Source organism: Haliaeetus leucocephalus, unplaced genomic scaffold (assembly GCF_000737465.1).
Source record: "Haliaeetus leucocephalus isolate CR32 unplaced genomic scaffold, Haliaeetus_leucocephalus-4.0 Scaffold451, whole genome shotgun sequence".
Classification (NCBI taxonomy): domain Eukaryota; kingdom Metazoa; phylum Chordata; class Aves; order Accipitriformes; family Accipitridae; genus Haliaeetus; species Haliaeetus leucocephalus.
The window spans coordinates 3,831,247-3,855,028 of record NW_010972887.1 but is presented as its reverse complement, the minus strand read 5'-3'; the positions used below and the strand labels follow the sequence as shown (position 1 = coordinate 3,855,028).

General features: G+C 38.5%; 1 protein-coding gene across 1 annotated transcript in view; it reads right to left on the bottom strand.

Annotated features, from left to right (window-relative positions):
• The window catches only part of THSD7B (thrombospondin, type I, domain containing 7B), a 273,948-nt gene that overhangs the window by 116,622 nt on the left and 133,544 nt on the right, over positions 1–23,782 (bottom strand). The window contains 2 exon segments of the mRNA XM_010575183.1: positions 22,411–22,514; positions 23,591–23,723. Coding sequence (XP_010573485.1) covers positions 22,411–22,514; positions 23,591–23,723 — 237 coding nt within the window.

Here is a 23,782-nt window from a genome sequence, read left to right as displayed (position 1 = left end):
CAAAGTAAAGATACTGTACTTGAGATTGAAGCCTAAATACAGTAAAGACACTGTACTTAGATTAAAGGTTAGAGAGGCAGAAAGAGATTGTGAAAAATTTCCCCCACACAACCTTGAGAAATCAAAGGTTGGGGCCTTTCAGGAGATTTGCCCAGTGGGAAACCTAAGTACGCAGATTTGAATCCCAGTAAAAGCAAAGTCACACTCTGATGCGTGGGAGTTCCATAGATGTATACATAATGTATAAATTATACATACAGAAAGGCTTTTTATACTTCTTCCTAAACATTCCTAGTGTGAGGGGGAAAAGTGTTTTACAGAAACCCTACCTCAGGGCATCCTTTCTTTAGCAGGAAAAAAAAAAAGACAAACAAAACCAAAAAAAAACCCTGAATTCCCCAGAAGAGACTAACAGTCCAAGATACTGAAGGATATATTTCTATATAGTGAGTATAAAAGACCCTGATTCCCATAAGAATTGGTATTTCCCCTGGGTCATGCTAAATGAACTTTTTTGTGTGAGCACAGGAGTTCCAATAGGTTTGCCTCTTAAGAATAATAAAAATAATTACACTCATTTTTCCTTATGTTTGTTGTTCAGACTATTCTCACTGCTAGCACATTCCTTTTTACTTTTCTTTTGAAACTAACAGATCTAAAGGGAACATTTGCTTTCCCCTTCTAATCTCTTAAAAACAAGGTAGAAGATCAGAGAAGATGCAAAGGGAGATACCTTACAGTACGTTTTATTTTTCTTACGATGATCTTCTCTTCCTTTCTTACAGGCAGAAAAAAAAAGAAACATTTCTTATTTAGCTGCTGCTACTCTCCTTAAATTTGCACTAAACTGTTACAATTGAGTGGGGATTATAAAGCAGATTGTATTCCTGCTGAAACAATGGGAAAACTCACATTTATTTCAATAGGAAAAGAACAGATCCTATTACACTTTCTTTTTAATATCTATGAATGAAGCATTTGTTTGCAAGCATTTGTTTCTAAAGCAATTACACAATCCAAACACTGATTGATCACTGGATCGTTCATGTATAACAGATACAATATTTGGACACAAAAAGTTCTCTATTGTGATTTCTTTACCATTGCTTCAGATCATATAATTTATGGTTTGTTTAACAGAAAAAACAATCAAATGCAATAAAAACAAATTAATAAAAGAGAAAGTAAATTGCATCAGACTTTGAAATACTTTCCACCCTGCTGGAAGATTATTAGTATTTTTAGCGATTCTTCATATGCTTCATTTTAGCTAACCCCAGGGTAGAGCTGACTGGGACACTACGCTACGTTTTCTTTTATTACAGTCTTTCCAGTACAAACCATTTTAATCTTGGCTGTAACAAATCACCAGTTTGATTCTCATCTTATACCCTCTTTTCACCTGTGAAGTTCTGTTCATCTTTACTGGAGCTCAAAGCAGTTTCTCCCACAAAATTGCTCTAGTGTGAATCTTTCTTGATGCAGAAGGTTTCTGCCAACTGCCATTATAAGATCAGATAAGATCACGCTTAAAGTGAGGAGCACTTAAAGCAGAAGAAGGTCATCTTTGGAAAGCAACTTGGAATAAAATTTTACAGTAGTTTATGATTATTTTTTCTGACTTCTTAAAAATATTCTTAACAAAAAAAAAAAAAACAGGAAAACAAGAGCCCATGAAAAAGAAGAGAAGAGACAGTGACCTGATGGCACTTCTGGGGGAAGTGGCTGTTCATATTCTGCCAGTGCCACAACAGTGGACCCACCACTTACTTCTATATCTCCTGCGCATGCCTCTCCTGGTTCATTTGAAAGTGGTTCAGCCACAAGTACGTATCATCAGCTTCCTCCTCCTGTAAGAGCAGAAACATCCTCCACAGCTCTGAGAAGCCCTCAGTGTCCACGCACAGCATCAGGACCTATGCTCACCTCTGGAGAGGCAGGTCCATGCCAGCCACGGAGGGCGTCATTAAGGAGCACGTCAGTGACTCAGACCTGAGGCTGCCTCAGTGACATGAAGCCCAGAGGAACATCTGACCCTTTCTTCCCTAGAGAGGGAACAAAGACTTTGGCCAATTATGCCCAGCACTACCATTTCCCTTAAAACCAAGTAAACATAATCAGAGGGACTCCCAAAATTTCCCAAAGTGGTAATCACTTCTTCTATTTTAGAATACGTTATTTAGGAAGTAAAATTAAATGCAAAACCAACTCAATACTTCAAAAATCCATCGAGATTCACATCACATTTCCTTTTCAGAAAAGAGAACTGGTATTTGGAATTTTAAGTGTGTATTTCAAAGAAACAGTAAATAGCAGCTTTTTAATTCATCAGAAGCCCAAAGGAAAGGGAACTTTCCATACCAATGTGCTGTACTTGTGAAACTAACTCTTGCTGTTGCTATAATGAAAGTATGAATACAGCACACCACAAATTCATAGTAATTTGTTTCTATGAGCAAGTTTGACATGGCATGGACAAGTAAATTAAGACTGTGTGGCTAGGCAGAACTGAGAGATTCTCTAAAATATTGCACTGATATTTTGCCTTTTCTAGATCATTCATCGCGTCAGACCTTTGTCTCAATTTCTCTTTAAACCTTTGTCTTGTCCTATTTGAAGGCCCATGCTCCAGGGTTATATCTTATCAGTTAATTAACTTTTAGAATGGAAACATAGCAAAAATGACTATATAAACTTTTGCTCATATATATCAAAGCCAATGTCAACCAATGTGGTTCCCGTGTACCTAATCCAGGAGACTTATAATAAAATCTCATCTTCCCTTTACAGCCTGAGGCAAAAGTAGGTCTTGCAGAGAGATGTGTGAAGTGACGAGGTTTAGTAGAGCAATAACGTTGCTCAACAGTTTAAATATTGGTCTAGCTACTAAACTTTACACCATGAGGTTCTGGCATTACATTATTAAATACCAAGATTTCATCCACGGTCTTCACTTACTCAGAATAACACAAAATTCATTTCAGCAAAAATAAAAAAATCACAATTTTTTTTTTTCCCCCCAAAAACCCACTTGAGGGTAATGCTACTCTTCAGTAGATCAAGGCAACACTAACAGGGAAGCATGGGGTATGTGTGTGTAATATATCAGTCCCTCACTGTAAATTAATGAACAATTTAGCAACAAAATACCAGAAGCAATGAAAACCATCGCTTTCATTCAGGCTCTATAAGGTCACTGCCAACAAGGAATAAAGAAGAAACCAATTAAGCTGGAAAGTTTGAATCAACAAATAAGGAAGAGGAGGATCCTTGGAGGCAACTTCCATTTTTATTTTACTGGCTCTTCACCCAACATAAGCAGATCTCAAAAAAAAAAAAAAAATCAGGTAAGAGGGAATTGAACAAGAGCCAGTGTTTGAAAATAATTTTGCCCACAGTTCAAAATGCCAATGAAAGACCCAGCAGTGAAAAAGATGAAACACAGAAAAAGAATAAAGAATTTGAATGGGAATCAGAGCCTGAGAGGATGCCGCAAGGGCTGGGAGAGCCCAGCAGCCCCTCACTCAACTCCAAGCACGCCTCTTCCCCCAGGTCAAGTATACTTGATGAAGGTCAAGTATGAATTTTATTTTGTATTTTATCTCTGAAAAATAGGATAGCAGTGGTTTTTAATAATAGAGGGAGAAAAATCTATACATAGTAGCCAAGTGCAACATCAGACATCCCTATTCAAGAGTTCAATAAAAAGTAGTGTCCTGTAGTTGAAATACTCCACAAAGGATTTCAGTTGCTGAATATACCAACTTTACCAGATAACAAGTGAGCAGAGGTTTAAGCCATGTCAGGAATTAAGGCAGAAACCTTGGATTCTGACCACAGTTCCTGCAGACAACATTGTGAGCAGCTCCCCATTCCCACAACCCCATGAAGGCAGCCAGAGGTCCCTCTGGCAGCGGCAGGCCAGCAACCTGCTCCCATCCCTCTCACCCCAAGATCTGTGCACAACGCCAAAGGATGTAAAGGAGGATGTAAACTTAAGAAAATTCCCCTGAAGGTGATGCCACCCCTGTATGGGACCTTCTCTCCAGGTCTACTATACAGCCCACAGCCTTACACATTTCTATTGAAGCCAGGTCATCTGCAGTTCATGGAAAAGGGCTTCCCCAATGCTGGCTCTTCTTCAAACAATGGTCTAAATACCATGATAATCCTGCTACTCACCCTTTTTTATACCCACTGAGGAGCAGGGCAGAATGTTTATTCATTGCTAGGCATGAGAAGCATGTGTTTGTTAGGCTTTGGGGTTTTTTGCGGGGGAGTGAGGGGTAAAGTTGAATTGGTTTGAGTCAATCAGGTGCATCACCTCGGCAGAGTTATTCTCTGCACACTCTGCATTGTCACACAACTGTTCATCAAAGTGTTAAAAAGCAATGCTCATTTGCACACGTAGATGTTCTATAAAAAAACGAAACACACACACACACACACAAAAAACCCTTAACCATCCATGTGCAAATTTTCTTAAAACTGAATCTCCTCCAGGAGCAAATGGTCTGTGATTCCCTTGGCAACACAGAAGTACTAAGAAAGCCTTAATAATCTGCATTAGAAATAAATTTCAGAGTTTGGAATATCAACATTAGGAAGCACTGAATGATTTCTTGCAGCAGGTCAAAAGTCAAATAAAGACTTTTCTTCAAAAGTATGAAAAAATTAACTGTATTCTTTGACTGCATAACATCAAATTACAAGCAGAACCTGAAGTTATGGGAAATATTAAGAGGTTACAAAGACTGTAACTTTTGGCAACAGTTAATAAAACAATTAAAAACTCATATATCCTAAAGATTTTTTTGACATATTAGTAATATGATGTACAAGAATATCAAACCAAAATTGGTTCACAAATTGAAATGGATTTCTGGGAAGTTTCTCTCATTACATTACACATTAGCTACAGTTTGTATAATCAAAAGCAAAGATGTTTTCCAGCCCCTTTTAATCGAATGAAACCAAACGGCAACAGTCTTCCACATTAAGTTAGTCCCTTTCCTGACATTTGTTCTATGAGAAAATTATAAATCTGGGGGAAAAAAGGGGGATTTCTGACTAAAATACTCCCTTCTTCCCCAGACCTCTCCAAAGAACACACCCCACAGAAAACACAAGGTACTCATGCTGCCTTTCAGCAAACTTGAAGATAATTTACTTGGCTATTTTACATAGACCTCACACTTCTACCTAAATACATACCCCAAATCCGTTCCTTGTAGGTTTACATACATATATATCTTTTATAATTTACTGCCATTCCTAATTTTTTTTTTTTTTAAGTGCAGGGTTAAATCTATATAGGTTTGTTAAGAAACTTTCTCAAGGAAGTTTCACTAAGAACAATTTTATAAAGTCAACAAAACTTCTTATCCTTCAGTTTCAATAAAATGCAAGAGAACATACTGTAGATTTAGATTACCGTATCGGTACTTTTGATTTACTCACATTTTCAAAGCGAAGACAGGCAATTCCCATATATAACTTTATTCCAAAGCTGTGACCTTGACTTTTACCAAAAGTTCAATTGCAGGGATATTGTTTTTGAGGCAAGATGAAGGAAGAAAGGAGTTCTCACAGATAAGATAATGAACTGTCAAATGCAGCTTATGAAATACTATGGTTTCAAATAGATGCTGTGATTTAATATGTGTTGACAATCGATTCAAAAATTATGACTAGGTCATTATGTAGCACACCGACTACAAAGCTTGAATTACTTATTTGTTTATCTCATAAAGCATTAGGTGTGTGAATCAGACATCCCCACAGCCTTCCATGTAAGGATCAAAAGTAACAGTTAGAATAATACTAAATTAAATATCACATATTGAAGGTGTATGATTAACAATGTACACAAGATTGGAACTTGTCAGAAGGTAAAGAAAAAAGTATTGAAAAATACTATTGGTAAAGTTACTGATTACTCCAAGACAAAAAAATAAATTGTTCTCTAGTTGTTGAAAATAGTAAAGGAATGTACAAAATGGCTATTGCAACTACTAATCCACTGTCCTAAGTACTTATACAACTGTAAAAATACAGTGAAGCTTAAAAAATGACTCCAAACCACAAGATGATCTCCTGGGTGTGATGAGAATTGTATACCCATATAAACACAGAAAATAATCATTTTTTTTCCTTTACTCAACTTAATAGATGCAGCAATTTTTTTCTAATAAAAATAAAAAAAGATGAGCTGCCAATACTGATGTGTCTGCTATCAATAAATAAGAAGTCTTGATGAGACTACAAGGTTTTCCAGTACAGTAAACACGCAAAAAAAAAGCCAACATTCGTATGATGCTTTGCACAAATTCTTGTATTCTACATTGTCCAATATAACAGAAGCCCACTTCATACCGCTATATAAAATGATTCTAGAAAAAATAAGCGTACACTGGGGGTGGGGACACAGGTTACATTTAAATTAAAAGACACAAGATTGATAGTCCTCTCCCAGCAAAAGAATGAGCAAATATTGTAAAGTGAGGAAATGCTTAACTCTAATGTTTCAAATGCTTATCTACCTTTCTATCATACATGTTTAAAATGAAGTTTAATATACTTTCCATCACGATTACGGTGGGACTCCTCAGTAACAACCCCAAACAAACATGTTACACATAACCACCTTCCAAAATCAAATTATTCTTTATCAACACGAAATCTGCTATACCTACCAAAACATTGAATAAATAGCAAGCAACAGTCACCTGCTACCAATACTAAACTGTTCTTTTCAGAGTAACTGGCATATGGAAATAAAGAAATGGGACCTGATTTTTCTCCCACACAAGAAGGCTGCCTAATGTACCTTGTCCCAGCACTGCCAGAGGCGGTGCCCGATGATGCACCCACATCCCTCTCCCAAGCCATGACGGCTGCTCCATCATCTTTACATTATACTTCAGCTAACAAAACTGAGGTTTCACAATAAGGCTGTATTTACTCAACAAAGCCTTAAAAACAGACTGAAAATGTTTATGCAGTTATCACATTAACATGTATTTTTGAGTGAAACCCTGTTGTAGCCAATATTTAACAGGTAAATCCACATGACTGGAATAGTAACATAAAGGGGTACAGCTCTTCTGGAAGGACATGCAAATGATGGTGACATGTTTTATTTTATGTACAAATTATACACCTTTTCAGTCTCCGGGCTAGTCTGTAGAGAACAACTGACCTACTGAATGCCTGGCTGATGATGAAAAGGGAAAGGAACACGTGTGCTATGCTGGGAAAAGGACCTCAAATGAGGTGAGGTCATGAGCAAGTAGGAGGACATCATCCACACCGCTCCATCTGGTGTGACAGGAATGCAGAACGGCTCAGAAAGTATAGCCAATTCATAGACTGTTTTGGTGAATTTGGTTAAATTTGGTCTAGTGGGCTGGGGACAGAGTAAACTCTACTCGGCTAGATCGTAAGCTGTGAGGAGGAACCAAAGGAGAACATTAGGGTGGAGGGCAGGCTGAAAGAGGATGGCCATTAAATTACACAGGTAACAACAGCTGGGGTGGGCAGGTAGACTAATACATTCATATAAATATATTTGCATTAAAGCTAAGTAAGGTATCCTGGAAGGCTGAGCTGGTAGGGAAAAGAAAATTGAAGAAAGGTGCAGTTCAGAAAAAAGACAAATGCCAAAGTGAAGGCTCTCCTGTTAGGGAACGGGCACAACGGTGGTAGGGATAAGCCAGAGTTTGAGACATCAGCTAAGCTCATTCAAAACTATTCACTGCCCTCAAACAAAAGAAAGGTGGAAACTAGGTCAAGTTCCTGAGGATTAGCAGAAGATTGCAGCACAACCATGCAAAAATCAGAATTAGCAACGGGCATTAAAGGTAACAAAGGATCCTTCTGCAAATGTGGATAAAACAGACACTCTCCACTCTCCCATCCCACCTCTCCAAAAACTGGCCCAAGCCTGCACCACCCTTCGCTGAGTGGATCAGCTGCAATCCCGGGAGTGTTACAATTAGCAGTTAAAAAGAAGGCAGGATCTCAGGCCTCTCGGTCCTCTTTCAGAGAAAGAGCTGTCAAGGATTGATGGCTATTTTGAAATTGTCTGTCCTAACAAATCCTGGCTCTAGCAAACTTAGAGAAACCAATCTTGATGTGTCAGAAATGAGCATCTTTGAGACCTCATGGGGGAAGTGCAACTTATCAGTAAACACTCTGCCTATCCTTAAAACTGCTGTATTTATTTTTATTTTTTATTTAAGATGAGGCGCATGGAAATACAGGCCCCTCAGCTTATTTTTGATTTGCACAAAAAGATTGGAACAAATAATTATCCAGCAGATGATAACTACCACAGGTAACAAAACAAAAAAAGAAAAAAGTTAAATGCATCAACTTACTTTCCGTAATAGGTTGATGGACTCTGGGAAAGAAAATGAAGAACAGTAGCCTCATTTTAAAATAGCTTGTTTCCTTGAGGACAAAAATCCTAAAAATGCTCAGCACTGTGAATCCTAAATGACTTTCTTAATAATTAAATTATATTGCCTCAAAAAGCACATGCCTTTAGCAGTTTGATTCGTATGTGCATGCTCTAACCATGAGTAACTGGGTAAGCAAAGATTGGCTGGAATTGCCATAAAAACATATAGTATGCTTAGCACTAAAGAAAACCTCTGAAACGGAATAGAGCCTTTTGCTTTATGATTATCTCTGGACCTGATTCACAACTGTTTTATTACTGACTTTTGTTATTGTATCTGAATACAATTTGATTTTATGAGATCTTAAATATTACCTTTATAAACATTTCATGGAATGTTGACTCTCTGTCTGCAAATTGCTTATTTGCTTATTGTATCTGTTCATTGATGCCATTGCAATAGCTTATTTTTGCATTAACTTCTTTGTTCAGTCTACTTTATCTTCTGAGAAAATCCTGGGATGGAATTTTTAATAAGAAACCCTTAAAAAAAAAGATATAACTGTAACTGGTAAAGACATTTTCCCTTAAAGTGTTCTGTTTGCAGTATAATTCAATCAGGGAGTTTATGCCAGTCACCGTGAGATTTCAAGAAAGTACTTTGTTTATCATTTAATCAATATGATTTGAGCAACTCAGAAAGATTTTTAAATAGTAGGCTAAATTCTGTACACACCTCCTGCAACCTTACCCGAGTTTCAGACTTTTGCTCAATAAATGCTCTCCACACATCATTTCTTTTGCTTCCACCATTCTTCCTGTGCAAACTCAACACCAGGAAAAACCTGTGGCTGACCTCTTTCTAGACAAGACATATTAACTTGTTTTCAAGTAATGGAAGAAGAAGATGACTGTACTGGGAGAAAATACAACAGGATCATTGCGCTCCCCTGATCAACCTACTTGACAGGTTAATGCTAATTGATAGTTCTACTCATACACCCATCACTTCTACTGCAAACCTGAAAGTTTACATCCCACAAAGCACATACTCAAATTTTACTGAACTAAAGCCCAAGAATTAAGTGCATTTAACTTCTGGAAACACATCAAATTATTATTTCACTCATAGTCAATATTTAATACTTGCAAAACCACAGGATGAACTGCAAATTGCTAATACGTTTCATTGTCATTAAGTCTGCCCCTTGGGAACACCAGCTCTCAGGGTCAAATGAAATTCCATAATCTTTCTAAATTTCTTTCATGGTTACTTTCAATATTTACATTTACCTGTGAAATTCATCTCACTAGGAAAGACATGCATCTTTCAAAGTCTTCAGATAAGACAATTTAAGCTGACACATATTTTGCCCCGTTTCTCATCAAAGCACTTAAAATTGGAAAGTTTATGCTTTCATACTGGATTTGCAGAGTATTTACATTTAAATAAGCTTAAAAAAAAGGCAAGATACATGATCTAAAGACAAAAATGAATAAAAAGCAGCCATCTTCCTATAAATGCTACAATTAATCATTATGATGAACAGACAGAAAGCAATCCATCTCGTCATACCATAGAGCTGATGTAGCTTTTCCTTTCATATACCACAGAAGTTAATTATTATGAGCAGATGTGCTTAGATTACATGAAAATTTATACTCCATGAAACGAGGCAGTGAAGATATCTACTTATTCTAAAGCACAAATGTATTCCCTGTTTGTTTGGAGGTTTGCTCGCATGCAACTTCACCAGCAACGTAGCCTGCAAAAAAACCCCATCCATCTTGCAGGCAGTGATTTTTATGTGCTCCACTAACCAATCATTTCAAAGCAGTACTGAAAAAGCACCTGCTTCTCACTTCTCACAAACACGGTGCATCTGATTTGCCCCACAAATTCCCCAATGTGCCCCAAACGACGTCTGCCATGACCACATCACATGCTCTGGGGGTTAAAATGCAACAGAAGAGCTAAATCCCTCAAACTTTCTCAAGAGTTCATGTCTGCACGTAGCTGCTCAGTTCTGCAGAGCAATTTCTGCTTGATTTTCTCAAATATCATTAATAAGTACCTATTATTAAGATGCCCTTCCAGAGCATAAGGAATAAAATAAGCCAGCAGTGAAGGCTTGTGGTCAGCAAGGGCAGAGGCTGTGGAAGCCCATATATTCCTATCACACAGCAGTGGTTGGGAGTGGTGCCCTCTCACGTCACACACCCCCTGAGGACATGCTGATCTACTTCACCCTGAATTAAACAAATGCTGAAGTAGATGGCCTTTGACAAGCTTATTACATTTTAATAGGTCAGTTAGATTCCCTTGTACTGCGTACCTCTAGTTCAGGTGTTTCCTTTGCCTACACAAAGACCAGGATAAAAACAAAGATACAGAAAGTTAATATCCAAAAGACAGCAGAAAAGAGATAACTCAAAGAAATTTCAATCACCTTGGGGCACATATCAAAGAAAACAAATATATGATTGCAGGACTGAAACTTCAGGTAAACTATCAAGAAGGAACAATATTACTGACCAGAACTGACCAGAAAAGCGGTAAAAAGTAACATTTGCTACAAGGCTTCACATCCAAGATCCAAATTTGACATTACAGAACACCTTACTTCGGGAAAACTCTGTTTAATATCAGAATATATTATTCCAAACTTTCCTTATTTCACAAAGCCAATATCAGCAATCCTTTAATAAATGATGCATGCACCAGGCAAAACCAGCTGCTGCCAGGAAAAAAAATTGACTTTAGAAAAATCTTTGTTAGAAGGTGACATTTTTTTCATTACTATCTATTGCCATCGAAGTATAGAGATGGCTTTTTCTTGTGTAGTAATTTTATTCCAGTGGAATTCCAATTCTCTGGATGAAGTTTCTCTTGATTTATTATAATATAAAGAAGATGGAATTTTCTCCTGAGTCTTTTGAGAAGCAAATTAATGACAATACTGTTAATGAAAGGGGAGACGGGGTGTTTCCAAGAGGAAAAATGCTTGGAAGTATTACTGCTGCAATCATCAGACTGATTTAGAAAGTGCTAAACACACTGCTCAGTATTTTTAATATTTCTGAACATATTTAGAAATGGTGCCAACAGAAAAGAGCACCACTGGATGTGTAAAGCAAATGTAATATTGACGATTTCACAGTTACCTGATGTATTCTCGCAAGTGCAAGCACTTCATAAGTATCTCCGTCAATTCCAGTTACTCTACTGTCACTTTAGTGCACCCGTTTGAAAGAAAGATGCTGGGGATTTTGAAAGATAGTTTGAGCCAAGGTTATTCATTTAATCTGAAATTGAAAACTCATGTCTAAAACCTCTATTGCAGACATAAAGCTACTGGAGCAACATAAATACTCAAATTCAGATTCAACGAACATGACATCAGGATTCCTTTTGCACCTTTCTGGCATGTCATATTTAACAAATCTTGTGTCTGAAGATTTATAGTAAGCCACACTGATGAGCTCTGCCATTTAGGATGCTAATATTGATGTTGAGTATTAATGCTTAATTTTTCAAAGAAACCTAATTCAATAATTTCCAATAAGAAGTGCTTTCCAACTAATGCGGAATAAGGGGAAATGCAAACTGCAACTTTCGCCAAGCTCCTCTGAAGGAAATTCCCCAAGCAGTCCAAACCTTAGCAGTCTGACAATGAACAATATCTGCTACAAATCAAACGCTGCACTCCTCTCAACATCTCCCTTTTTCCTTTCACCAATAGTTGGGTTTGTTTGTTTGTTGGGTTTTTTGGTTGGTTTGTTGGGTTGGTTTGTTTTTTTGGTTTGTTTTCTGTTGGGTTTTTTTTTTTTTTTTTTGGGGGGGGGGGGTGTCCAAACAACTGACGGAGTCCTTTCCTATTTCATTGATGTAAGCAGGATCAGCATTTCAACCCAGAACCATCCATTTCTTCAGCTAGGTAAAATAAATATCAAACTAAGCCCCACTGGTACTACTATACTGTAAGAATAAATGACCAGTCTTTATCCTTACAGTTAACGATTGCAGAATTTCTCACAATTTGGTGTTCTGCTTGACTGAGATCATTATGGACAAGGAAGAGGTTATTCTGGTAAAGATTGGGAGAACAACATCTCTAGTGTTTTCCTGACAACTAATAGTATAAAAGCTTTTAAATAAACTTGCTTATTTTTGGTCATGCTTCAAGGTTTCCCGTTTAAAGCATCTATTTGAAGAAAATTTCTCCTTAAGGCCATTTTCCAGAGAACCTGGATCTTATCCTGCTCAGCTCAGATGAATTTTTAACAATTTCCCTATGAACAACAGCAGCTTTGGCATGAATTATCTTTGGACTTGTAAACAGCACAGCCATGACAAGGAGGAAATTAAAATTTTATAAAAGCAAAAGTAGATCTAAATCAGTACTGAATGGGACTGCTTGCAACATGGAGAGGTGACCAAGAGGGACATGAAAGTGTTATTTAAAATAGCAAACAAAAAAGGAGACCAAATGGGACCAAATGTCTCAAGAAAAAAGGATGATTCAATTAAATTCAAATCATCAAGAAACTAAAATAGTTTACTCACTGCAGGGTTAACCCATTGAACTGAGGTATGCCAGACACAGACAGAGGCCAAAAGATTAGGAAGAACGTGAAAAAATCAGATATTTTTATAGCTAGTTACAGTAACAGTTACATGAGCTTATATAAAATATTAAGGATTATAAACCCTCATGTTTCAGGTTCTAAGTGAACAAAACACAGAGTTTTAGGATGAAATGGCTCATGTATTTCTGAGAAGGAGCACACGAGGCTGTGTGATCAGGTCTACTTACAACTTACCCATGGCCACAGAAAAGATTTTTGTTATAGTTTATAACATCCTCTGCACAAACCATGAAGCATAACCACCCAGGCCTACTGTTCACGTAATAAAAAATTCTCAGGATTTGTACGAAAAGTCGGAATCAACTGTTCATAGCCAGGATTTTAAATCACTGGAAGCTGGTGCTAAAAACAAGTCATAATTGGAAGGGCCTGTCTCCAGTTTGGGGGAGAGATTGCTCTTCATTATGTCTCTCATTACGTCTTTCATCCTCCTGAGTGAGTCTCAGCACAGTTTGGTTCTCCTTGGACATCTTTCATCTACTATACTCTGTTTAATGACAATCCATCGTTTAAAAAAGGACCCCAAAAATGACTTTCACCAACGATAGTTGCTTAGATCATACAGACTACACACTAGATGAAAGAAATCTTAGGAGGACCAAAGAGAGCTGAACTTAATCAGAGGGATGAAAGACAAAATGAAAATCTATCTACCCTTACATTTAAAAAGGAGTTTCCTTCAGATAAGATGATCTCGACTCTCTCTCTGTACCTGTTAAATATGGTGTGAGTAGTACTGTCAGATCATTTGGGACTTTTATGATTGAGATGCTCTAGCAATTCCTGTAAATTGTACACATTTGGATGGTGCTGTCTTTGACTTTGAGGTGATCGGGCCATTTCCTATTGATCTAAAACCTTCTTTCCCCCCTTCTTCCCTCCTTCCTCCTAATCAAGGCAGAAATACATAGCCTGGAAAGCTTTGATGTTCCTCTGCTTTACTTCTCATTATTTTGATCTTTTAACAATCCCTCTATTGGTACATGCTTGTAGTATACATTTTCAGTGTTCATGCCTTCTGGCTTCAAAAGACTTTTCTACTTGATCAAGACTTTTTTCTTCCCCAGAAAACAAATGCTGTGTGTGGTACTAGGATGCTGATATTTGTTTTGTTTATCAGATAGGAACAGTATGTAGTTAAGCTAGAAAGCCTGCTTATTTCCTTCTTCAGAGTGGCATATACTGTCCTGTTTTTGAAGGAAATCACATATATGTAATTTATCTGATGCAGTCTTCATCATCTTTATTTTACAGAAAGCCTACAGATTACTGAGTTGCCTTTGGATAAAATGTTGCACTGTAGATTGCTGTCAGGACAAATTCTCTAGGAGTCTCCTCAATTTTTATGTTGCTGGCATAAGGCTACAGTGACAGAAATGAGTTGGAGTCTCTCTTGCTATTAGTTAGTGTCTATAAACTAACGTCATGCCAATTCTCCTACTGCCTATGAAATACTCTTACAGCAGCTATACCTGAGGTGGAAGCCGGGCCAGACCCAGACTGAAATATATTGGCACTGTTTTAAGCATCTTGTGATGTCTGCTGACATCTCTCATGAAAAAAGGAGGGTAGTCCACCATCACTCTTTTGTGAACAACCTGTCACCGGAAAATCAGTATCAATCTTTCTTCCCGTTGTCCTACCAACTAAGACCTAAGGAAAGAAAAATTGGTCTACAGGAACACATTACCTGGAGATCAGTGGGATGTAATACAATACAAGGACATATTTCCATTCCCCAAACCAGTACCCAGCTGCATACTCCAGTGCAGCCATGCACATATTTACACAGACAACTCTGTTACGCCACCAGGTTTTAAGAAATTGGCCCAGGATGATTTCTATACAAGCAGGTGATTTTATTTCTCATAAATTAAACTGCAGGAATCTCAAAGGCAGCCATGAAATGCTCAGAGGGATTGATCCATCACACCTCATATAGCCTCATCTGTCCCTTTCCCTCTCCTCCTGCTCCTGGTCAATTCTAATGTTCCAAAACTGAAATAAATCCCACTGAAAATCTGTCTGGGAGATGGCATCTTCCTCATTCCACTGGTGCAGGAAAGGCTAAAAATGCATACATGCATACATGGCATTAGTATTGTATTTTTGTCACCTCCTCCTCAATTTTTCCTTGTTTTCCCCTTTGTGAAACACTGTCACACATTTTTGCATGAAGCTAATCTACTATCAAATCCACAATTAAACCCAGGCTTTGGGAAATAATTTAAAGATCAAAGCCTGTCAGTAAAACGATAGAAATTACATACAAACAATCCAGACTCATGTAATAAAACATCCATACTGCAGTGATAAATCTCTCCAACTCCTGCATGCAGATATACATAGTTCACCAAGAATGAAGATAAATTTTAAATGTAAAATCAAGGGTAAAATTTCATTAAGTTCAAGAGATTTTAATTCGTTCACTGACACTCGCCAGAGCTTAGACTCCTAAATACTTAATTTCCTTCTGTTAATAAAATTCGGGTATTTTGAAAAAAGGTTCCGAATCTATTGGCAAACCAGGAATTGGAATTACTCAAGAGAAAGTTTTGATGTTTTTATTTGGCCTTAATTGTTTGTCATTATTTACAGTGGCAGAAAGTGTTACAGAACAAAAATTAAAAAATGTTAAAAATATTCTGGTTTATGAATCAGAAGAATAAATTTCACGAACTTGGAGATCAGAAAGAAAATGTAAGAAATACAGGATTTTAGGATGGGCAGTTTTTTACAACAGTATAATGCTACTCATGCATAGTACGTAACTCTTAATTCCAGCCTTACCTCTACAGTACCACTGCCCATCTTTCTACATAGTACGAGTGCTGCACATTTTTTTCTTTAACAAAAATTTCACTTTTCTGATTACAGAGAATGCTCTAATTTATCCAACATGTATTTTTGGCCTGCCCTTCAAAGTACTCACAATTTGCAATTACACAGATGTGTTACAGATGTACTTTCTATTTCAGTATACACACTGTTAGTGAAAATACTGAAGACAGTCAAGAGTACGTGTGCCCTGCGGGAAGCCATATGAAATGGCCTTCATGGTTCACAGCAAATAACTGGTAACAGACCCTTGAATGTGTTTTTCAATAAGCTGCACAACCACCTCACCCTGCATTTCTCTAGGTCAGACTTTCTTATTGCACATGGGAGACCATCACATGGGACTGGACTCAAAGTCCTCCTAAAGTCAAGAGGGCTGCTTTCCACTTACCTTATTGCCTAACCTCCAGCCCACTGCCTCGTCAAGGAAATAAATCAGATTATCAAGAACAAATAATAGTAAACCAGTTCTGGTTTGGTTGTTTCGTATTACCTTATTACTCTCCATGTGTTTATAAGCTAAAAATTGCATTATCAGTGACAAGAAAATAACAATACAGGTAACACGACCTTCATGAATTTGCAATATGATGTAGAGTGGCTACATAGGTAAAGTGTTGGTGAAGCCCTGGGCAGACATGGCTAATAACAGACTGCGGCTCTCCCTCCTGGAAAGGCAACCCCTTGAACCTCAATCCCCATCCTAGACAGACTTTGCTTCACAAACTTTCCTTTCAAACACATTACATCAAGACTCAGCTCCTGTCATTACCCTGGTGATTATTTTCCCCTCAACTATTTGCTACCAATGCCACCAGCTGCCAGGCAGGTGTCTTCCAGACTGTGATGCTGGCTGGGACCACTCAAGTTCAGCTTGCTGTGCTCCCATTGCCATCCCTGCAACCACCCACTACCCTAGACTAGTATCATCAGAAGAAACACTGACAAGCCTAATGAATCCCCAGCATCACTCAGAATAAGGCTCAAGGTGCCATTGACCTACCAGGCAAAGTTAATATTGGAGGGAGCTACTGATGACACGTAAGCCGCTGTCAGCTGGACAGATTTATAAACAGGACTGTTCCGCAAAGCACTGCTCATAAAATATCACCATCTAACTGAAGCAGTCCATGTCTTCGCCACGTTTACTATCATAAATGTATTCATTGTAAACTTTAGGTTATCACATTGCCTCTAGCCTGTAAATTATAACAGGATTCTAATATCTACCTCCTGAAATTCTGGTAATTCTGTGCAAAAGCATTCTGCAACTCAAATTACAGTGAATGCATCTGTTAATTTAGCTAATCAGCAGTTATATTAACTACCTACAAAACAGGGAATAAGAACCATTGGGTGACTATCTTATGAGCAAAAAAAAATTGTAACACTGATGCTTTTTTGATGGCATGTCTCATTATAAATAGGTTACCATAAAATAATTTCAGCAAACAGTAATGTATATGGCCATTACTGTGTTACGGATTGATAATACACGAGATAATACAGCTAAAGGATGCCTGTTTGAAATATTTTTGTAGATGCAATGTTAACAGGCAATACCAAAATTCATCCTTTCATCTTTTTTAGTATGGAACACGTTAACTTAGTCACTAATTTATTAAAAATTATGTTTGTAATCACAGTTCTGCCTATATTTTATATAAGATTTTACTGGAACTATCACTGCATTTAGACACACTCAGAAAACTTAGCAGCTTGCTACCATTTTTGTTCTCATAATGATAAGTTTTTGATCTGCATCTCAGTCTAAAACCAGTCTTGTCTGCAATATCCCTATAGCTATCAGGAAGCTTCAGAGCAAGAGCCAGAAACCTGCAATGAAGGAGATGGGAAACTTAAATTGCTTCAGTCCAGTGCTGCCTGCATTCTACTTTTTCACTGTCAATTCATACATCAACTTTTCAAATGAAAAGGATTATATTTAACACCAACCATGTTAGCAAAGTCCACATGGTGTGAATTTACAACCTGGTTAAAGAAGGAAAGAAATACATCATACGTGGTCTGATAGCAGTCCATACCCAAAGAAATATTCCACTGAGATGCCCAATGGCCTATCCAGTATCGATCCACCCCATGACCTCAGGTGAGCCAGGGAAAGTGCACTTCTCCATAGCAGAAGAGTTTCTCATTACTGCATTAGTGGGTGTGTTGCTGTTTTCCTGTACCTAAATCAATAAATTATTCTCTAAGAATATTTGCTGCTCTGTGTCACAGCATTTCTGTATTCTTGCAATGGGGAGCTACAGCTCTGAGATAGACTTATTGTCTCGTTAATGGGGGGAGATATGGTCAAATTCCCCAAATGAATCACAGTTAAGAAGTGGCAGGAGCAGAAGAAATAAGACATGACATGTTCCATTGCTGCAGCTTCTCCTTGCTTCTGGAAAGTAACTACCTTTTTCATAACCATGTTGTCAGTGTATTTCCAAGACTAGTTTTTAAAGCGGAGTCTCATTACACCAGTCTGGTCTTTAATACGTGTCTATTTACTTTTATCAATGGCTTTTGAAGCAGCCTTCAAAGACACTTGCTTAAAACAGGTTTTCCATCCACTAATTAAACCTTAACAATCCCTTGTAATGAGCAACACATTTTTTCCCCCAAAATGTACATGTCTAAGGTGGCTGCTCATGTCAGCACTGAAGGGAGAGGTCATTTCTGAAGGATCCTCCATCACAAACATCAGAGAACAGTAAAGTCACTGAAGGGTATCCAAAGCAGAAGCAATTTTCATAGAATCATAGAATGGTTTCGGTTGGAAGGCACTTTAAAGATCATCTAGTTCCAACCCCCCCCGCCATGGGCAGGGACACCTTCCACTAGACCAGGTTGCTCAAAGCCCCATCCAACCTGCCCTGGAACACTGCCAGGGATGAGGCATCCACAACCTGTTCCAGTGCCTCACCACCCTCACAGTGAAGAACTTCCTTACATCTAATCCAAACCTACCCTCTCTCAGTTCAAAGCCATTACCCCTTGTCCTATCACTACATGCCCTTGGAAAAAGTCCTTCCCCAGCTTTCTTGTAGCCCAAGGCTGCTAAAGGTCTTCCCAGAGCCTTCTCTTCTCCAGGCTGAACAACCCCAACTCTCTCAGCCTGTCTTCATAGGAGAGGTGCTCCAGCCGCCCGATCATCTTTGTGGCCCTCCTCTGGACCCACTCCAACAGGTCCATGTCCTTCTTAAGTTGGGGGCCCCAGAGCTGAACGCAGTACTCCAGGTGGGGTGTCATGAGAGTGGAGTAGAGGGGGAGAATCACCTCCCTCAACCTGCTGGTCACACTTCTTTGGATGCAGCCCAGGATACGGTTGGCTTTCTGGGCTACAAGCGTGCATTGCCGCGTCATGTTGAGCTTCTTGTCAACCAACACCCCAAGTCCTTCTCTGCAGGGCTGCTCTCAATCCACTCATCGCCCAGCCCGTATTTGTGCTTGGGATTGCCCTGACCCATGTGCAGGACCTTTTCTCACAGTCTTGACACCTTCTAGTAAATTAGTCACTTGTCGAGGAAAATGACAGCTATATAGCAATAGAAAAGCTTGTAAAGCTCTTCATTTACTGTTAGAAATGTCTGTGTCACTGTCAAGCAACAGTAACATCCCCACCCTGTTTTTTACTCTCGAGTACCCTGTCTCAGGGGCTTTTTGCAAATCATGCCTTAATGAAGTTTAAATAACAACTATATTTTTTAGTTCTAAATGCCACTTTTCTCTTACCTGCATGATTGTTTTCTGAATAAGTTAGTCCACTGAAGCTGATATACAAAATGAAAGGCTATTGTAATTAGTGTAATATCATTCCAAGATAAAGCCATGAAACTGCAGCTTCAGACAGCTGTCATCTCTTTGGCTATTCTGCTTATTATTCACAGACAACTTCTGGTATCTTCTGCATGTTACATAGTATGTTTATGTGCAATTTCAGTGAAAACACTCATGGAACAAGATCTGTAAGTATCTATCTCAGAATCTAGCCTAGAGAAAGAATGCAGCTTGAAAGTCATTTCAGACTTAATTTTCCTGCAGCACAGTCATCATTCTAAATAGGTACACATAAATATACGCTTGCTTTCTTTAGGAATAATTTATATGAATTCAATGTCCTTATATAATTGGCTAGATACGACAGTCGCTGAAAACTGAAATCCTCTTATTTAGATGACAGTCAGGATATGGACAGCAAAAGAAAAATAATTCTAAAAATGGATGCTCTAAGGAATAGCAAGACTGATTACCTTCAGTGTAAAAAGGGTAATTGCTGTTACATGGTAAAAAAGAAATTGGGCAAATTCATATAAATACTCTTTGGAGAATAAGCACTTACTGGCTAAAGACGCTGACACATTATGCAAGCCAATTACTGTGTGGAGTGGTGGTGATACCTCGAATGCAAACTCATTTGTAGGATGCCTAAATATTGCAGGAAAGCATCTATCTATAACACCTGGCGTTCTTCCACTGATGGCATGGATTCCCCTGAAAAGATCCACAGACTCACAGAATCATACAATATAATTTAGAACAGAAGGGACCTCTGAAGGTCCAATGCCTGCTCCAAGCGGGACTGACCTCAAAGTTAGAAAAGGCTGCTCAAGACTATTCAATTGAGTTTTCAGTATCTCCAAGGAATGTACAGTCTCTCCAGGCAATTTGGGAATTTCCCTCACTACAGTCTATGTCTGTTACCTTCTGTTACTTCACTGTGCACCTCTGGGAAGAGTGTGGCTCCATCTTCTCTGTGGACCCCACTCCCATTAGACACTTCTCAGGCTGAACAGGCCAAAATCCCCAGCCTCACCTCACATATTATTTCAAAAATATCTCCAAAGACCCCCTTCGTGGTGAAGAATGAGAGGATCAGAAGTCCTCCAGTATTGAGGTCTACAAGCTGAAGAGACCCTGGAAAGCATGTAAGCAAATGCCACCCTTGGCTAAATGGCTATTCCCTGACAATATGGTGACACAGCACCTCTTCACACATGCTAGCTGCTCTTGAAGAGTTCAAGTAGCAGGAAGGTGTGGTATTAACAGCAGCTTTGTGAAAGTTTCCCTCATTAAACACTTCTACAGATAAGACACAGGATCGCTGAAAATCCAGCAGCTTGTTTTCCAGAAGCAATATGGTCAGAGTTAGCAGCTTTGTTTCAGCTGCCTTCTCCATGGAGATCGCTCCCCTTGTTCGTAGGAAATATCTTGAAAATCTTCTTCCATGGTTTTCATCTGAGAATTCATTTTCCTGAAACCCCACTCATCCTCAGTAATACCTAGCAGATTGGTTCTATCACTACATGTAATTATGAAAACCAAAGCTGTTACAAAACCCACAGTTAATTACAAAAAGTGATCGTGACACTGAAACAAATTTTGCTTAAGCCCACCACACTATGAGATTCCTTTTCCATGATTACCCCAGAACATAGCCTATGTAATTGTTGGAGGACTCTCCACAGAGTAAAAATAAGCGTGGTACTCTTCTATTATACTTCAAATTCTGTCAGAGTAAGATTAATATAAAGTTCATGCACCTACTGTAGCATAAAGATTACCATCTCTTCACACAGAGATTGAGGAATACATTTTAGGATGTCTCAATTTACAGAGCTCTCTTTGAAAACCTTGTGGAAAGGCTTGTGGTCAAAACCTAGTTAAAGATATTTACTCCTTTGAGCTTTAGTTTAAAACACATTTCTTCTTTCAGGTACAGCCCACATACTGTCAGGGCTTTTCTTTCTTTTCCTTTGTTTCCAGATTATATAAGAAATTCACTTCATCTTTAAAGAATAGTTTCTACCCTTGTGAAGGAGTAAATTATTATGTCAAGTTTTTTCAGTTAGCATACCTGTATAGCAATTTTTTTTCAATAAAAATAACCTTTTGTTAAAGGTTTCATTAGATTTCCCAGGAGACTGATAACAGCCAAATCTTCAGCCATCTGCAGGAACCACTACAGACTCTGATCACATACTCTGAACAGCGAAATTCTTCTCAACACTTTTGTTCAGACAATGGAATCACTGTATTTTCCAAGCACTTAATCATGCCAAGGGCAGGAGCCCAAAGCCTTTACCCACGCTGAACTTCTCCAATAGTCTTAATGAAAATCAGGCCTCAGGCAAATTATTAGTAAAATTTAAAATCATGAGGAAACGATCCTTTCTAATTTTAGCATCAAGAATGGATTACTTCATAGAAGCCTATAGATAGATAGTTCGTTTAAAGTCCACATGCTTCATCTTTAGGCAGAAGAGCAGGTTACTGTAAAGATACTTGAATACCAAGCATAAATCCCCTCCTATACTCCAAGCATACTCTCATGTTACTGGTACTTTAACGTCCAGCACAGCAGCAAAACTACAATGGGTCCACTTCCCAAAACATTTTAAGTGCTTCAGTCACTTAGTTTCCAATGTAGCTACTGTAAAAGAGTAAGGACCCTACTTAAATGCCCCACTCCAACACCTTAAATATTTGGAGGCCGCATGGAGAAAGCTTACCTCTTGACTGCAAACCGTGTCCACACGCCTCATTATGTCCCGGCACACCCTGTCTCACTGAATCTGGCACCAGCACACAGTGACTCCAGCGGTGGGTCTTCCACCTGCAAGAGGAAAAGGTTAACAATTAAGTGGTTGAAACGAGAAAACAGTTAACAGGTCCAGGCAAAAACTTCAGTTACAAATGATGATACACTGTGGTGACTTAAGGAAAAATAGAGTCAAAAAGCTGTAATTACTCCTGAAATAAGCACTGTGAACTTAAATTCAGATGTAAGGTTCACCTTCTAGAAAGCCACATCATCCTCCAACAATGTTTCCCTTTCTCATTTTTGTAGGGCATAGTTTCAAACTTACATAAAATACACAGGAAACTTCTTCAGTGGGCTCTGAAATTAGGCTCTCCTCCTGCAAGCCTGTTCTCATACAACCGATGCTGTTCCAAATCTGCTTTCTATGCTAGGATGTGTGCCAGTCAAGAACACAAGAAAGCAGCTTTCCATAGCACTATGCGGCACAGAGCCAGGCACAGCTGAGCAATGTGACTCCTGCTTTGGTACCACCTTCATCTCCCTGCTCTGCTCTGAGACCATGTCCTACAGGATGCACGGGCTGGAGATTTATATGCAAAGATACAATGCTTTTCTATTTACTGATATTGTATAACAGATGTATCACAGAATTTTAATGAAGAGTGGTGAGTAATTGCCTTATTGTACTATTTGTCTAATCAGAATTTTTTTAAGTGCGCATTATTCACTGGAGTGAGAGCATCAGGGGAAAAGACAAGAATTTCTGCAATAAGTATACAATTATGATTAAGGCAGTTGAGTGCCTGTGGTCCCAAAATAGCTTATATTGATTTTTAGATACATTGAGGGCGGAGTTCCCAGTAATAACTTCCTTAAACACATTGAACCCTTAGGTTACCATTGCTAGGAGCTGTGTCTGTTGGTGCTTGTTCTGATGATGCCAGACCTACTGATACTCTAGTTTGAACTCTACTTCTATACAGTTTGCAAGGTTTATTACTTGTACATTGTTATTTGCTTGTAACTCTGCATTCTCCAGTTTTATGTCATTTTCTGGTAGAAATTGTGCAGGACGATTGCACAAGAGTCATTTCTGGAGCAGTGGACACCCACTAGCAAAAGGCTGATTCCCAGCTAACACTTTTTACCTGTACACTGGACAGACAGGAATATCTTCACATTCTCTTTCCTCATACAAGGTGTCCGGGCACGCCTGTCCCCCATTGGCAGCATCCTGAACGATAATCCTATACCGGGACTGCTTAACTGCTGTGGCATTGCCTGGAAAACAACAAAAAAATTGCCTTCTAGACACAGTTGGCACCCGAAGTTAGTTATCT